General features: G+C 43.6%; 1 protein-coding gene across 2 annotated transcripts in view; it reads right to left on the reverse strand.

The window, feature by feature from the left end:
• The window catches only part of PHF21B (PHD finger protein 21B), a 278198-nt gene that overhangs the window by 15783 nt on the left and 243571 nt on the right, over nucleotides 1-18844 (reverse strand). For both annotated transcript variants that reach the window (XM_014611433.3, XM_014611434.3), the window contains 2 exons: nucleotides 17511-17562; nucleotides 3075-3151 (listed from right to left, as the gene is read on the reverse strand). In XM_014611433.3, the coding sequence (XP_014466919.1) occupies nucleotides 3075-3151; nucleotides 17511-17562 (129 nt within the window). The remainder of the gene's footprint in view (nucleotides 1-3074; nucleotides 3152-17510; nucleotides 17563-18844) is intronic.

The following is an 18844-nucleotide window of genomic DNA, read 5'->3' on the forward strand; positions in this document are numbered from 1 at the left end:
CAGCACAGCACAGCCCAGGGCTGAAAAGCATGCTGGGGAACTCTGGTTTAACTTAAACCAGGAAGGGGTCTTGGACAGAAGTTCTATAAACCAGTTTGACCCAAATAAGTTAAGTCTGATACTACATTCAATTGGGTTTATCTTAATCCAGGTTTGGCCACTTTGAAACTGGTTTATGTGCACTGAACTTCTGTTCTGTTATAGGTTTAAACCAGTTTCTAATCACTTAAACTGGTTTATGTGTAACTTCTGTCCCTAGGCCTAGAGACTGGAGGTCTCTATACTGCATAACTACTCTTCTGAGTCACCCAATTACTGAACAGTAAGAGTGTAAAGTATACTGTACTCCTCCAATACATGTCATTCACTGTTTCTTGAGAATTAGAGGGGTATTTTGCTAATACAAGATTGATTTCGTGGTGAGAAAGCTGCTCTCTGATGTTCTGTTCTTAGGACAACACTAGTTACTGAAATTCTGTTAATTAATTTTCTGTATAGAATTTTTCCTTCAAAAACTTCCAGCCTGAAACACATCCCCTTTTCCTTCCTCTTCTCCCTCCCTCCCTCCTCCCCCACCCACCCCAACATATCTTTAAAAACTAAACTACCCAGGGTGGAAGAATGGAACAATTTCTGAACAGCATAAAGAGATAAAAGCTTTCATGTAGAGAATTAAACTGAAAAAACACAAGTCTAATTTAAAATCACAATTGTATATTCATAGTCAAGAAAGTTAACAGCACAGCAGTTTCTTTGCTCCTACAGTTGAGGGGAGCAAATAAAAAGTGTAATTTATATGCAAGTTCAGTTTAAACAATCATGAATTAAAGATCATCTACTATATCAGCCGTAAATTAAACTGAGCCAAAATGCCTAAAACACCACAAAATACCTGAACTCACTGATCAGCAAATAGATCTGAGCAGCTAATTGATCAGAGGAAAACCATCTGCCTGTATTTTATTTGAATGACGTTCCCTATGGTCAGTGTTTAATGACAGCACTTAATGAGGACAGAACTGATCAGCCACATGAGCTCTAACTGAAAGACTCTTTCTGCATGCTACTCATCATTTCAAGATATACTCTGGAGAACAGGTCTAATGAGAACTGTAAACTACAGCATGACAAATTTATTTAACCCCTCCACCAGTTTCTTCAAATAGTTTCTCAAAAATACTTAAACATTGGAACTACCAAACTGCCACAGAATTTTTACACAATTTGGCTGCATAATACAGATGAGAAACACCACATATGTAATCTAACTAGGACTGTGGTCCAAAGTCTGCTGAATATATGTATTAGCCAGAGACTGTGCCTGCCCTGAACAGCTCACTATCTAATGGTTTAAGTAGACAGTGAGATTAGGAGAAAAATATATCTTTGTAAAATGGGGTAACAGAGGCAAAAAACAGATTAAGTGATTTGTCCAAAGTTACAAGTGAAGTTTGCATTGGACCTAAGAAACTGTAACAGGTTTCTTAAATTCTCTTCTGTTGTTGTATCCCACAAAGTCAATCTTCCTCACAAATAAATGGTCATGTCATTAAATAAACTATCTACCTCTCTACAAACCAGTTAGTTCCCTTTTTACCTCAACTACCTCTCCCCTACCAAAGTAACTTGAATTTTCAGAAAGCTGGTAAATCAACAATTCTGCATCGCTGGTAATTTGCTAAGGAAAGTCACTTGCCTTAAGTTTACCATGCACAGGAAGCTAGGAAATGTTTCTTCCATGTAGAGTTGCTTGCAAATCCGTAATTTCCATTCTGAAAGTTTTGAATTTTTTTATTCAAGCTAATATTTCAAAAATTTTGGTGGAATTAAAATTTATAAATTTAAATTCAAAACCACCAAAACATTTTGCTTCAATAATGCTATATCTTTTCACTTCACTAAACTTGATTAATTTAGAATTTTACAATCAAATGTAACATGGCAATTACATTTCACAAGCAGACAAAATCATGATAAAGTTAAAAACAATTTTTATATTAATGAAATGATAATCAAAAAACATTTTTTCCCTTTTTCCCATTAAAAAAATCACTGAAGTCAGCTTTGTTTCATAGTTTAAAAGTTGAAGAAACTTGTATTGTTTGATGAAAATGGAAACAGCTGTATCAAAACTTATTTTCCAACCACTTGACTTATATACCTCCTTTTATACCTAAGTTCTGATTCCAATGCTAGACAAGGTCCATAGTTTTTTAATCCTTGTGAAGCCCCACTTAAAATAACTCGGGTATAAAAAAATAAAAGAGTTTAGCCATAAGGGAGTTTATATATGTGCTCTGGGAGTGGGGGTGGGGTGCTTTAGTTAGAGCCATTCAGAGCCACTCAAATTAAAACGCCCAGAGCATGATGTGTATCAGCATCCAGTCCAGCATTCCCGTGCTGAAAAATGGCAGTGGGGGCACTTTTACTAAATCTTGTCGAACAAGCTTTAGTTAAAGCACCCCCACTGCCATTTTTCAGTGTGGGGATACTGATACTCATGACACTGGAATCTGCTGCAGTGTAGTAATTACCATACTCCAACAGACTCAATTAATAGTTACATTTGATTACAATGTGTTGGAGCAGCCTCACTGCACGTGTATAGGTGCACAAGACTTTGATTTCAGAGTTCTTTACTGCCAGCATGACTGTTGGCATTTTAATGAATTTCAGTGCTCATAAAACAGGCTAAACTGACTTATCTGAAAAACAAAACCCTCTATTTATTCGCTGATATGTGTGACATGAGGAACAGCTATGCCGGTTTCAACATTCTGCCACCACTGTTCTTCAGTTCTGATTTAGAGGGACCATTCTCTACTGGTAAGAAAGTAATTAAGTTGTACATTAATTTAGACTTTATTGACATTGAAGAACTAAGTCACGTTGTGATGTGAAAACCTGTTGCCTAGAAACTGGAATGAAGCATGTTTCCATTCTGTTTTTCCCTACATCAATCTCTTGTTCATGTAAATGGGGTTCCATGTTCATATGTACATTTCTAACGAGAAACACTTAAACTTTTTATTGGTAAGGAACGGAGCTGCAGTAAAAAGTGAACAATAAAGTACCTCTGTTTCCAATAGTCCACTGTAGGCTGGATTTGCTGTGCTTCTTCTCTTTCTTTCCTGACGCTTGCTCTGGATTTCTGTAACCATAAAAGAAATATGAATTGTGTGTTTTGCATTCATCAGGGGAAAATGTAGATCTAACTTGCTAAGCAAGATGATCTTACCCCCAACCCCTTGGGCTTTGTGTGCAATTTCAGTTTCTAAAGTATAATTGGGTTACATCAGCATTGATATTTGCTGCAGTTCAAGGTTTGACATTAATAAGCTTTTCCTTGTAAGATTCAAACACAGGCATTTTTATTTCATCTTCCTCCAAGGTGGATTTATGCTGCCCTACAAGATTTTATTATGATTCCTTTATAAACATATTTAGTAAGCATAAACAGATACAGATAGCATTAAAAAAAACACCAATATCTGTTATGAAAAGAGAAAGCACATAAAACATGTAACCCTTGCAAGTTGTATCAGGTTTTTATTAAATATTACTTCCATTTGGCTCAAGTTAGGAAGGGGAGGAGAAATCAGGGTCATAATGAGAAGACAGGTTCAACTGTAACTATGAAGCAATAATTTATTTATTCATAATATACAATAAAATCAGGGCTTTGTGCACAGAACATAGTTATGAACAATGTAAGCTTCTTTGCTGTTGACAGAGACAGAAGGAAGGGCTTCTGAGCTGATCATCATAATGAATTCCAAATGTACAGTTATAGTCCCATTTAGAAGTGGGAAAATGCAGAAGAATTTTCTTGTTTTCCTATGCTAAAAAGGCATTATTTGTTTAGCACTACTTTTACCAGTGAACAGCCAGGCTGCATACCTTTGTAAATATTCAAAGATACATTCAAAGTGAAATCCTGGCCTCACTGAAATCAATTGGACTTTTGACATTAACTTGGCTTGAGCCAGAATTTTATCTTCTTTATTTCACCTTTATTCTTTGACAAACCATTAATGGAAAGAGAAATATGATTATTACAACAGAGAACACTGCAGCCCAAAATTCTGAATTCAATTAGAAATCTTTGATGCCTCTCTTTTTAGGGTGCTCTGCAAAGTATGTCAAATTTGGACCCTAAATCACCTGTTTCTGTTGGAAACATAGGTTTGTATTCTTAAGTAGGTTTGACATAATCTTTTCTCATTTTGTTAGTTTTGGTTAAAAAAAAACCTGCTAGAGATTGAAGTATGTTTCTTTACAAGCAGTAGCTGTGCACACTTTTCCCGTATGCCATGGTATCTTAGTTGTAGGGCGCTATTTCTAGTAGCAATAAAAAGCTCACTCTGGGCACGTCTACACATTCTTTAATGCACTGATACTAAATTAATGAACCATAAGCAGTGCTACTGCACATTAGTGTAGATGAACACTTTTGGGGTGATGTTTAATACCCATTGGACTAAAGATATTGCACATTAGCGCAGATGAATGCTTTTTAGTTGATGCTTAATGCCCATTGGACTAAGTTACTGCACATTAGTGCATTAGCATGGTTTTTGCTAGCCATGCTTGTCCAAAATAGAACTAGTCCAATGGGCATGAAGTGTCTCATGTAGATGTCATGAAGTGTCTCATGAAGTATCTCATGTGCCTTCTAAGGGCCAAATCCTATTCCCCTTTATGGGCCTAAATGGCATGTACACAACTACATAGCTGTCTTTTTTTGTACTTTTGCACACCTCTGTATGCATAAGTCTATGAATGCCCACTGAGCAAGTTCCAAAATTTTAGACATTGAAAAAACCAAGACTAGTACATGTTAAATGTCAGAGAACGAGAAAAAGGGTCCCCTTATGTTTTAGCACTTGGTAAGAGAGCAGGAGATGACAATTCTAGGCCCTGTAACAGAGAGCCAGAGGCTCCTGTTACTTTAAGGGGAAAGTGAAGCAGGCCAACCTTGCAGTGTGGGCAGGATGCTGGGCAAAAGCTAGCTGCATTGCAATAGGCAGCTAAGGGCAAGGCAGCCAGGAGGCAAAGGCTGGAAAGTTTCTGTGTGGGGCTGCAACAGAGGAACGCAGACCGGCCATTAAGCAAAGGAGAAATCCCTGTGAGAGACTGAGGAGCCACATTACTGGGAGTGGTAGCTTTCAGGGCTGTGCGAAAGGCCTGTGTTTTGTTTCAGTTTGGGATTCCGGATTTTGATGGGACAGCATTTAGTTTCAGCATTTCAAATTGCTGTTTCATTTAGTTTCAGCTAAAACTGTTCCGAGTTTTGACGCTGTTTTGGTGTTTCAGCCATAGGCTATAATGGGGAATGACTAAAATGCCTATAACTTTGCCATTTCCTGCCCGATTCTGATGACAATTGGAGAAATCGTAGCCCCTTCTGAGGGCATAAAGCCTGCCAAATTTCAAGGAGACAGGTGCTGGGGTTTCTGGGAAACTGCACCTCAAGATGCTGAGAGCAAAACTCATGACGTGTTTCAAAGAGATAGAAGCTGGGAAACTGCACCTCAAGGTGCTGACAAGCAAAACTCTTGTCATGTACGTTTGTTACTGTGGAGTGCAGTGAAAACAGCAGGCATGGTATCCCCTGCTGAGGCTATGAAGCCTGCCAGGTTTCAAGGAGACAGGTGCAGGTGTTTCTGGGAAACTGTACCTCTAGGTGCTGACAAGCAAAACTTGTGACATATGTGATTTTGTGTGTGCGTTAAGGCAGATTAGGGTGAAAACAGCAGGTGTGGTAGCCTCTGCTGAGGCCATGAAGACTGCCAAGTTTCAAGGAGATACATGCAGGTGTTTCTGGGAAACTGCACTTTGTCATGGAGTAGAGTTCCTAGAGCTGGAAGGCACCAGTCACCGAGCCAGAGGGTCGGGGGGGGAGGGAGGGCAGGTCCCCTGCATGCTCCCCAGCGGACCCAGAAGTGGACTGGAAGTGCTTCTGGTCCACTTCTGGGTCTGCTACTGAGTGCACTGGGGACCCAACCCCACCCCACCCCATGCTCCAGTGGGATGTTCCATCTGGCCTGCCATCTCAGCATTCATGAGCCACGTCATACCTTGAGGTATGTAGAAAAAACATTTAAATCTGTTTCTATGTCCAAATCATCGAATCTCTCCAAATCTCTCTGAATCAATTCGGAGGGTTCTGATTCGATTTGGAGAGATTAAAGGGTCTCTTGATTTGGATTTGGAGATTCAGCTACCAAATTGGGCCTAATTTCTGTCAAACTGAATCAGTGACCGAAGCTTCACACAGCCCTAGTATTTTGAAAATATCTCCATACCGAAGATATTGTTCACAGGTTTTGCATGTTTTGTCATGGAATGGTCTGTATCTATTCGGTGTGTTTTGAGCTGTAGAAAATTGGCTTCTGGTGATGACGTTAGCGAGGTTCAGTGCTTGTTTGAATTTACAAACCACTTTTCACAAATGAGCCTATGACCTGCACTTCATCAACCTCCTGGATACAGAAACTCATGGACTCAATATAGTCATTGAAATTATGACACACTACAACCTGCCGGACCTCCTACTCCCCAGATACCTCTCCACTTTTACATAATACATCCCTCTTCCCCCCTATCCCAGCCTGTCCCTCACTCCCTGACTCCTTCATTTCCATTTTCACTGACCAGCTTTCTTGCCTGCATTGCATGCCAGCCTCTGGCTTCTTTACTATTCCTTCCATCCAGGAAGAGCACACACACCAATTGCAGATGCTTCATCAGCCTGACAAAGGGCTTTTCAATCCAAAAGCTTGCTAAGATATATTTCTCCAACTATTCAGTTGGTCTAATAAAAGACGACAGATTGACCCAAGGAACCTTGTCTGCCTGGTGTCTGATTCCGCAGCTCTGTACCTTCCCTGCACTGTGGTCCATGCCTCGCAGATGGCATCCCCAGGCAACTAAGCTGAGCTCACCTGAAGCCTCACAACTCCACTGCAACCAGCAAGCCTCAGGTCTCTCAAAGATCTTAGGGGTCTGGGCTTTCCCCAGCCAGGACTGTGCATGCGTATGGTGGCTGGAGGTTATAAGGCACCTTCTACCTGCCTTTCACCAGGGAGGTCCTTGCTTCTGGCATTTCCTGGGGGCTGCAGCACTGCTGGCAGTCCCAATAGGCCTCCCAACCCTGGCAGGGTTTAGTTTTGGGTCATGCCCAGGACCTGGGGCCTCCTCCTTCCCATACCTCCAAGTTCATCCTGGCACGGGAACACAGCAGAGACATTTTCTTCCCCTGATGGCTGGTGATACAGAGTGCCACCTCCAGGTCTGAAAGCAGGGCATTAAATGGTTCAGTAACCAGAAACCAAAAGGAAATTGGTGTGGATGGCCTCCACCTCACCTGGAAGGGGAAGAAGCTCTTCTCCACCAGAATGGCTGACCTTGACAGGGCTTTAAACTGAGACCACTGGGGGACGGGTGGTCTACTAACAGTTCTAGTCCAGATCATGTCAGCCACACTACCATTAACTTGGGCAGCCTAAGGGATCCTGCTCGGGCAACAGCCCAAGGACAGGTCCCTCTTAACCCCTCAGGGAAGCATTGGGCTTAACTGCTTGTACACAAACACCAGGAGCTTGGGAAACAAGCATGAAGAACTGGCCCTTCTCCTATGTAATAATGACTACAACCTTGTAGGAATTATGGAGACCTGGTGAGACTCCACCTATGATTGGTCAGTGGCAGTAGTGGGTTACACTTTGTATAGGAGAGACCATGTGGGGAAGAGGGGTGGGGGTGTTGCTCTCTACGTCAAAGATCAGCTCACCTCCCTGAAGATTTAATTTCCAAACCAGGAAGGGCATCTTGAGACCCTCTGGGTCAAGATACAAGGAGAACATGGGGAGGGTGACTTACTTGTAGGAGTCTACTATAGCTCCCCCCCCCCGGCCGCCCAAGAGGAAGACCTAGATTGGGAATTCATTAGGGAACTGGTTGAAGCCTCATGCTCCCAATGCTTAATCATCATGCGGGGCTTCAACTTCACTGACATCTCTTGGGATGAGCGCATGGCCAAATCTGACAGGTCGTGTAGCTTTCTCACATGCATTGATGACCTCTACCTAACTCAGGAGGTCTATGGATTGACTATGGGAGAGGCATTGCTGGATCTGGTCCTGGCCAAAGGGGAGGACCTGGTGAGTGATCTGCAGATTGAAGGGAAGCTTGGTGACAGTGACCATGAATTGGTCACCTTCTTAGCTCACCAAAGAGCAGGAAAACCCCTCAGTAAAATGGAAGTTCTTAACTTTGGGAAGGCTGAAACTGCAAACTAAGAGAACTGGTCAGTCAGGCAATCAGAGACCACTAAGGAATGGTCATTACTCAAAAACATAATCCTTGAAGCACAGGGCAAAGCCATCCCTTCTTGCAAGAAATGCAGTCAATGAGCAAGGAAGCCCCTATGGCGGAATAAGGAACTGTTGGACCTCATTAAGCTCAGAAGAGTAGCCTACACTAGCTGAAAACAGGAAGTATTACCAAAGAGTATTACTCTGCACTCACCTGCACCTGCAGACAGTGGTCAAGAAAAGCCAAGGCACAAACCTAACTTAGGCTAGTTACGGAGATCAAGGACAATAAAAAGTCCTTCTTTATGTAGCGCGGATAACTCAGATATATACTCCCCTTCTCCAATTGAAGGGAATTGTTAGCTGGCAGGTGTGCTGTGGTAGGGAACTGCAGACTGCTCAGTTTCTCTCCCTCCCTATACAACCAGGCCAGGACAGTCAGGGGACTTAACTATATACACATTTATTTACATTAACTTTATATGTAAGTTATAAAGTTACTTTGTACTCATTAAGTTACTCATTAAACGCATCATGGGGAACTAGGTCAAAGGCCTTCTTGAAGTCCAGAAAAAGGACGTCTACATCATCTCCCTTGTCCACGGCACATGTTACCTGGTCATCAAAGAAGATGAGTTTGGTCAGGCAAGACCTGCCAGTCACAAATCCATGCTGGCTGGCATTCAGAAGCATGCCTTCCATTAGTCTGGCATTGATGGATCCCTTGACAATTTTCTCTAGGATTTTTCCAGGGACGGACGTTAGACTGATTGGTCTATAGTTCCCTGGGTCATCCCTCCTCCCTTTCCTGAAGATAAGGACCATGTTGGTTCTTTTCCAGTAATCTGGGACCTCACCTGAGTGCCATGATTTTTCAAATATTCCTGCCAAGGGGGATGCAATGATGTCTGCCAGCTCTTTCAAGACCCTTGGGTGTATCCCATCTGGGCCCATGCACTTGTGAATGTCCAGTTTCTCAAGGTGTTCCCTTACCTGATCCACATTGATTTTGGGCCATCACCTGCTCCCAAATTGGTTTGTGCCATTCCTGGCAGTATGATCCTCATGGAAGGGTGGAAAACCGATGCAAAAGAGTCATTTAGGAGATTGGCCTTTTCTTGGGCATCTGATGTCAGTTGCCCCATTGGATCTCTCAGAGGTCCGATACTGTCCTTATTCTTTTTCCTACTTCCCACATATCTAAATGTAGCAGGCTTGCCTTTTGGAGCTTGGGTTGAGTCCTAGGTTTGAAATCTTGCTGTTTTGATTGGTGGAGCCCATCCACCAATCAGGAGGCAGCAAGAAGAGTGAAGTCACACCCCTTTCCTGAGAGGAGGGGGAGAGGAGTTCCCTCCCCCCGCCCCAGACCTGATTGAAGACTGCAACACTCAGGTCTGGAAAACTTCAGAGGCAGAATCCTGGAGTGTATAAAAGGAGCTGTGTGCCCAGCATGATGGCCTTTGGCCTAGTTCCCCATGATGTCCTCATGGTTAAGCTGGGGAACTGTGGCCTTGATCATCATACGGTTCAATGGCTAGACAACTGGCTATGGGGTCGGACCCAAAGGGTAGTAGTTGAAGGGAGAAAATCAACATAGCGCAGGGTTACCAATGGAGTCCCTCAGGGCCAGTACTCTTTAACATTTTCATCAATGATCTAGATTCAGGAGTCAGATGTGAACTGGCCAAGTTTGTGGACAATACCGAATTACAGGGGAGGGCCATCACACTACAGGACAGGCTGGGAATACAGGCCAACTTGGACACACTCTCAAGGTGGGCTGACCAAAACTGGAAGGCCTTCAATGTAGAGAAGTGCAAGGTACTGCACCTCAGTAGGAAGAACCCTCAGTATACTTACAGGCTCGGCAGTACTACGCTCATTAGCACCATGACCGAAAGGGACTTGGGGGTCTTGATTGACCACAAGATGAACATGACCCACCAATGTGATGTGGTGGTGGGCAAAGCTAACCAAACTCTTGTGTGCATCCACCGATGCATCTCAAGCAAAACCAGGGAAGTCATCCTCCCACTTTACTCAGCCGTGGTGAGACCACAGCTGGAGTACTGCATCCAGTATTGGGCCCCCCATTTCAGGAAGGATGTGGAGAAGCTTGAGAGAGTCCAGAGGAGAGCCACTCATATGATCCAGGCCCTGGAGGCAAGCCATATGAGGAGAGGCTGAGGGACTTGGGACTCTTTAGTCTGGAGAAGAAAAGGCTCAGGGGGGACTTGGTGGCAGCCTACTTCATAAGAGGGATACATCAGGACCTGGGAGAACATCTGTTCACCAGAGCTCCCTAAGGGATAACAAGTTCTAATGACCATAAACTCCAGGAAATCTGATTTAGACTGGATATAAGAAAAAAGTTCTTTATGGTGCAAGTGTCCAGGGTCTGGAACAAACTCCCCCCAGAGGTGGTGCAAGCACCTACTCTGGACTCCTTCAAAAAACAGCTGGATTTATTTCTTGCTGGGGTCACTTGATCCCTCCTGACTTCCAGTCTATGGCGGGGGCGGGGGGCTGGACCTAATGATCTCATGAGGTCCCTTCCAGCCCCTAATGTCTATGAAACCTATTAAAACTAGGCATGGAGTTAGGAGGGTGGCACTCACTCTGTCTGCACCTGGAGCTTGGGGAACCTCAGCAGTGGGAGGTTCACCTTCAGGAACACTAGCTGATTCACCAAACCAGGATCCAAAGAGGTGTGGTGGGGTGTCACAACATCACCAGCAATGTTGAACACCCTCTCGCTTGGAACACTGATCGGTGGACAGGACAGGAGTTCCTGGGCAACTGTGGCCAGATCCTCCCACATCTGGATGCAGCTGGCCCAGTAGGCCAAGGGGTCACACAGCAGTGGGTCCACATCCTTAGTGAGACAGGCAGCCACCAAGGCCTGAGTGCTACCTTCCTGATGGTGGGGTCTGGTGCCTCTGGACCCCACCATGGAAGCCATGCCTTTGGCCTACATTGGCAGCACCTGTGGTGGAGGAGGAGACTGACTGGTGGGTGGCTTGCTGGCACAGGACAGTGGAACCCCCTCTTCCACATCCCCCCACCTCCGCCATTCTGCTTTCCTGACTCTCTTCACCAGCACCTCCATCCAGTGATCCAGGGTTTTGCTGCTGCATACGCTCCCCTTTACCCTTGGGTCACACATAGCAGCCAGCACATGGACCATACTGGACCACAAGGAATCAAGCCATTTCCTGATGTGCTCCTTCAGCCATCTCATCAGTGCCTGCATGTCTGTTGACAGTGGCTTACCCCAGCCAGGAACACTGATCCCCTGGAAGCTCTCCATTTGGCTCTGAAGTTCCCTCACTATGGGGATCACCTGGATAAGGAAGGCGTTGCCAGCACTGAGGGTCTTGGTGGCCTCAAGGATGGGCTTGAGGACCAGCAAGATCTGGGAGATGGCACCCCACTCAGATCTGTTCAGGGGGCCGCTGATCCCAATCTCCCCAAGCAAGGCCATCTCATAGATGGCCTTCTGTTGCTCCACCAGCCTCTTAAGCATCAGGTATGTGGAGTTCCAATGAGTTTCCATAACCTGCATGATTTTGTGCTGTGGGATATTCAGCTCTGTCTGTTTCTCCTGCAGCATCTTGCCCCCCTTGATGCTCTGGTGGAAGTAGCAGCCTCCTCGCTCCCAGTACCAGCAGAAGCCTCATGACTGGTTGAAAATAGGCTGTGTCTCAGCTTGGGCAGCAGAAAACTAACACCTCTCCATCTTCCTCTTCTCACTCCCCTCCCAGACTTGGCAGCACTGGCCTTTTCAGCACACTTCATGTTTTCCTGTGCTGGAGAAGGTATCTGACTGTGTGTAGTGTGTGTATATGAAAGTGTCTGTGTGTGCAATCAATCTAACCTATGCTGTGTTTTCCTGAAGAGTGCCCAGCGATTGCATGGTCAGGCAAAACAGATTTCTTTTTCTTCAGGTAAAAAAAAAAAAAATAATAATTTCAAAGGAATGGATATAGGGGGAAAAAAGAAATTATATAGGGATAACAATACTAGTATTGAAGTTAGTCTAGTATAGCTAAGCTGTCAGTGTAAGCTATATCCTACCCAATCCTTTGCAAGTAGAAGACACACACCCTAGCTAGACAGTAGCATCTAGGAAGCAGTCAGAGTCAGTGCCTTTCAGATGCTGCTCTCTGGTGAGAGACAGGCTGACAAAGGCTGACAGCTTAGATACTCACAGCCTTATATGCTGTTTTTAAACTGTTTAGGTCCCTCCCCCAGAGCACTGGGATTGGAAGAGACCTCAGGGACCATTGGCAGATGCTGGCCAGCTACAGATGTCAGTCTCTTCCCCCTCTACTCCTTCTCTCTCCTTACATTCTCTTTGCATGCAAGCCCAGCTTTGAAACACCTTCAAAATGGTGAAACATGTTTGAAACGTTTTGACTTGTTTCATTTCATTTCGAACATTTCAACATGTCTCCTGTTTCATTTCATATTCAGATTTTCCAGCATTGAAATGCTCAAAACACCGCTGAAACAAAATGGCAGTTGAAATTTTGCACAGCCCTAGTAGCTTTGAGGCATGTAAGCCCAAGGCCCAAGACAAAGCTGGCAGCCTAGCCCTGCATACTGCAGGGAGAGGAGCTCAAAGGGGAAATGGCTTCAGGAAACAGGGCAACTGGCATCTAAGCTACCCAACAGGGCTTGAAGGAGAAAACTAAAAGGGAAATATGGCTTTTGGTGTAGCACTGACCCAGAGTGGGGCAGAACTTTATTTGGGAAGTGAGTTTCTTATATTTGTGTTATGTTTACATCTAAGACTAAAAGACTGGATTGTGGCTATGGGGGTGGTATGGAAACCACATAGACACCTGAGGGGCTCCCAGAGTAGAACTTTGTAGGGCTGAGGCACCATGGGGTTGTGCCAAAGGCAGCTTTGCCAGGACTAGGGAACACAGGGGGCTGCAACAGAGATAGGGCCAGAGGCCCAGGAGCCAAGGTCTGAGGCTGAAGGGTGCAGGGCTGAAGGGTTCAGCCAGAGTAAAAAGGCCAAGGCCAGAAAGGCTGAAGCCTCGATCAAGGTTTGAGGTTTGAGGGGTCAAGTGTCCCAGTGGGGACGAGTAACACCTGTGAGGCATGGGTATGTCTATGGGGGTGGCAGGAGGCCATGATTACAGCCCACAAGGTAACTTGTGCCCTGAGGCCTTAATAGGGCCAACAGGGCCACAATTTAGTGCCCTAGGGCAAGACTGGGGCCAGCTGGGCATGGGAAGTGGTTTTTCATTTTGGCACCAAAATCTCCTATAGAGAGTTACCCTTGTGGAGCAAGTTAACATGCTAAGGACCCAGCAGTGAAAGCTTACCCACCATCAATAACCCCATTCAATCTGTTCCTTCATGTATGCATATATATGCATATATGTATGCATATATTTTACAATTAAGATTCAATTCATAAGCTTTAAAAAACTGGACTTTAGATGGGTGTCACATATCAAAATGCAGTTAGTGGGCAAATGTAATAACCCACTGTGTCCCAAGGGAAAAGTTTCATTGAACTACCACCAACATCAACAAACATGCCTTTTATCGAATCTATAATGACAATTTACCCTGAGTGAAATGCAGCTCTTGCAGAAAACCAACATAAAATCAATGTGTTCTGCTTTTATTTAATCCCTCAAAAGAGGGTCCATGTGTCTCATGCTGACTGTCTGCAGACCACTAGTCTGTTCCCAATGCAGGGAAACATCTCATTTCCTTCTACGACCAGGTGACCTATCACCTGGACAAGGGAGATGAGATTGATGTCATATATCTTGACTTCAAAAAAGCCTTCTATCTGGTGTCCCATGATCGTCTCTTGGAGAAACTGGCCAATTGTCACCTTGGGTCCTCCACGATCCACTGGCTGGAAAATTGGCTCTGGGGTCGGACCCAGAGGGTAGTAATTGATGGAAGTCACTCATCATGGTGTCCTGTGACCAGTGGGGTCCCCCAGGGCTCTGTCCTTGGACCCATACTGTTCAACATCTTCATTAACGATGTGGACACTGGAGTCAGAAGCGGACTGGCCAAGTTCGCAGATGACACCAAACTTTGGGGCAAAGCATCCACACCAGAAGACAGGCAGATGATCCAGGCTGACCTGGACAGGCTCAGCAAGTGGGCGGACGAGAATCTGATGGTGTTCAATGCCGATAAATGCAAGGTTCTCCACCTTGGGAAAAAAAAACCTGCAGCATCCTTATAGGCTCGGCAGTGCTATGTTGGCTAGCACTATGGAAGAAAGAGACTTGGGGGTCATCATTGACCACAAGATGAACATGAGCCTGCAATGCGATGCTGCGGCTAGTAAAGCGACCAAAACGCTGGCTTGCATCCATAGATGCTTCTCAAGCAAATCCCGGGACGTCATTCTCCCCCTGTACTCGGCCTTAGTGAGGCCACAGCTGGAGCACTGCGTCCAGTTTTGGGCTCCACAATTCAAAAAGGATGTGGAGAAGCTTGAGAGAGTCCAGAGAAGAGCCACGCGCATGATCAGAGGTCAGGGAAGCAGACCCTACGATGACAGGCTGAGAGCCCTGGGGCTCTTTAGCCTGGTAAAGCGCAGGCTCAGGGGTGATCTGATGGCCACCTACAAGTTTATCAGGGGTGACCACCAGTATCTGGGGGAACGCTTGTTCACCAGAGCGCCCCAAGGGATGATGAGGTCGAATGGTCACAAACTACTACAAGATCGTTTCAGGCTGGACATAAGGAAGAATTTCTTTACTGTCCGAGCCCCCAAGGTCTGGAACAGCCTGCCACCAGAGGTCGTTCAAGCGCCTTCATTGAACACCTTCAAGATGAAACTGGATGCTTATCTTGCTGGGATCCTATGACCCCAGCTGACTTCCTGCCCTTTGGGCGGGGGGCTGGACTCGATGATCTTCCGAGGTCCCTTCCAGCCCTAATGTCTATGAAAATCTATGAAATCCCCTTAAAAGACAGCTGGAAAGGTTGCTAGGCCAATGGATGTACTTATACAGGACTGGGTCAGAGCCTTCTAACAGAAAATAAATTAATACAAATGAAAAAAGCAATATAATACAGTGGTTTAATTCTATTGAATGAAGAAGCTTTTAAAGATCCAATTGGGATACGGTTTAATTCCAAAAATGCAAAATAGCAAAATATATGATTTTAAAATCATCTGAACTATAAAATGAACTCCACTTCCTAAAATAAAGCAATGTCTAGTATCAGTAAACATAACACAGCATTAAAATAACAAAATTCAACAATGTGAAACCTGTGAGGGACTTCTGAAAGTTATAATTGCCAGTAGTTGTAAAGAAATACCATTTTCATGGTAAATGGTTCTATACTATAGCCGTTTATTTAAAGCTTGTACAAAAGCAAAGAAATGAATTTGTCTGAAGGGAACAATTTTGCAGGCTTAGAATCTTTGCATTTACTGTATAACAAATGAAGCTGAGCGCTACTTGATGCATGCAACATAGCAACTTCAAATCCATATGCACGACATATTAGTAAAATGGGAGGGCATAAAATATTCAAATGATACTCTTTCCATCATAAGTGATATACTTTAGCATAATTTCAAATCCTGTCCTTTTTTCCTCACACAAATGGAACAAGAATAAACTCTGACTCCTGTAATCATCATTTGCACATTTTAGATTACGAGTCTCCCCAAAATTGCTGCCACTTCTTAATTTCTATTTTGATCCATTGCCATTAAGGAATTAGGAAGGCTGATGACTTAAACTTTTTTTTAATTGCTTTCAAGTTTTCAGTTATTGGAACATTAAATGATTTTCTAAAATACACACTGAAAGAGAAACATCCTGATAAAATAACCCACAAACACCAGAAGGGAAAAAAACATGCTGTATATATTAGCATGACATTGTAATTAAAGTGCTACTTCCTTGGGAATGAACGTGAGGTCAGGATTATAAAAATCAAAATTTGAAAAGGTAACATACACTCAGACTCAGGAGAATGTTTAAGAACATAACTGATTTTAAAGTCCCTAAGTGGTCTTGTTGCCTTTCCTCTGTAAAGATAGGTAGCAGCTCGAGTACCTTGCTAATAGGAGGCCATGGATGGGAGTTTACTAAGAGGCTATTAAGATTAAAATTATTGAAAATGAAGGCCAGACTGTAATTTTATGTAAAGAGATATAGCTCCACTGACTTCAGTGGAACTATACCAATGTACACCTACTTAAGATTTGGCCCAAATCCCACTACATGTATCAGGCTTTGGATTTTACATCTGCTCCTCCTGCTTCTGAAAAAAAAAAATCTGTTTCACACCTACAGCAAATGTGCAGAACAAGCTATTTTCCCCATCACCAGTTTGACAAGGAAACGTCAAGAGAAAGAAAAGGTGAAAATCTGTTAATTCTTGCAGCGTATTTTTGGAGGGTTACAAAAGAAAGGACAATGGTATGTGGCTGCAACATTTAATTAATATATTTGTTTTAATGTGTACACAGGAACCTAAGAAAGTATGGGGACAGTTCTTTGCATAATTCTGCAACAAAAATTAGTTCATCTAAAAAATGCTGGTGTAAGAACAATGTGTCTGAGTGGAGTTTTTTTTCAGCAGGGGGGTTGTTTGTTTGTTTGTTTTTTGGTATTAACTTAACTAACACAATAAACCAAATTCTAAAGTTCACTCACATTAAAATTTGATTCTCTGGTACTATAGAAATGACTGAGAGCACATGGATCAAATGAATGGAAAGAAGGACTTTGGCTCACATTTTATGAGGTGTGAGCTTTGGTGCAGCAGAGAAGGGGACCTCTCTGAAGAGGAATAGGAACTCTCACAAGGATCTCGTTGATTCTCCCCTCTGAGATTCACTGATCACACCACCTTGGTGGATTTTAAGCCTCTCTAATTGACAGCGGGTGGGAACTGCCAGTGCAGGGCACTCAGCTACTCTGCCAACCTCTTATTCCAAGGGTCCCAGCCAAGGTACAACCTTATAGTTTGCCACAGAAATGGTGCAGAGGGAGAGAACCAAATAATCTGACCCATCATTTTTAGGATGAAAAGGATGGACTAGCGTTAATAAGACTTTGCCTGACCTGTTAGTCATTCTATAGGCAGATTTCTCAGTGATTCCTGTGGCTGTAGAATATTATAGAGAAGAGATTCCACACAAAATTTTAACTGAAGCAACAAATAAATTCTTACCTTCCAAGTGTTCTGTAGTAACCAGGCCTAATGCTACCATAAAGGCAATTTTCTAGGGAAAAATGAAAAAAAAGTTCAGTTTTACATTCGGATGAAACTACTTCAGAAAAATCACCTTTGCCAGAATAAACCCTATTAAATTGTTTCTTTTCATAACAATGTCTATTTTATGAGTATATAATTTGAACTCATTGAAGTGAGGATTTGCTTCTGATGCATCTTATCTGCATTATTATACAGTTTTTTGGATTACACATAAAAAAATCCAGTGGCAATTCTTACAAATGTGGGTACTGCTGCTGCTATTTATTATGGTAGACAAATATTTCAAGATGTGAATAGTCTGTTACTTTTAGTGGCTGGACATGGTGCTACTTATTAGTTATAATTTTCATGTAAGGTCAAAATACTTTTATCTATATCAATTAAAAAGGTATTGAAATAAAATGGCTGGACAATTCTGAATTGTAATTAAATTGAACTTTTCCTTCTGTGAAAAATTTGTATTTCACCTTTTTGTCCTAATTTAGGGGCAAAGTATTGGAACATCCTTCAAAAAGAAAGGAAATTTCCAATTATCACTCAACGTTGGTAAGCATTGTGATCCCCATCTTTTACAGATGAAGAAACCTAGATGAAGTGGGAGATTTTCAGTGACATATATGGGCAGAGATGGCTGTAAATATTCTTTTCAGGCCTCTGAAAATCTCCACAAGAAAAATGAAATAACAAGCCCACATGCACACAGTGTGTCAGTGAAAGAGGCCTCAAGCCACCATTCATTTCTAATGGTGGAAATATCTGAAATTTCCACCACTAGAAATCTTCCTGGGAGAGAAAACAGTGCTATTCTTCAGCTTGCAGCTGCTCCCTCTCTGCTGCTCTCCACACCATCCCCAAACTAGGGTGACCCCTCGTATGGGGAAGATATGCAGAAGAGCACCTTCTCCACTCCTCCCTCTCCTGGGCAACCGGAGCAGTGGGATAAATCCCCTCACCCATTCCCCACACTGAGGAATCTCAGTGTCAGTGGGGGGGGGGACCTTGGCAGCTGCTTGGGGGTGGGGTGGGGGGAGAGGATGAGTTCTGGCAGCTGTTCCTAGACAATTTTTGTTTTGGCAGTCCCCTCCTAGACTGGTCAGAGACCCCTCAGTCTGGGGAGCATGTGACTGCTCCTCCACAGCAGGGCAAAGCAATGGTTAGAGAACTTGTTCAGGGTACAAACAAATGTAATCCTTGTGCTGCCAAAAAACATTTTTATGACAGCACAAGTTGTGAGGAAGCAGATACCCCTGCCCCTTGTTACACTCCAACCGACCAAGAATGTTTGAAGA

This window comes from Alligator mississippiensis, chromosome 4, assembly GCF_030867095.1.
Source record: "Alligator mississippiensis isolate rAllMis1 chromosome 4, rAllMis1, whole genome shotgun sequence".
Classification (NCBI taxonomy): domain Eukaryota; kingdom Metazoa; phylum Chordata; order Crocodylia; family Alligatoridae; genus Alligator; species Alligator mississippiensis.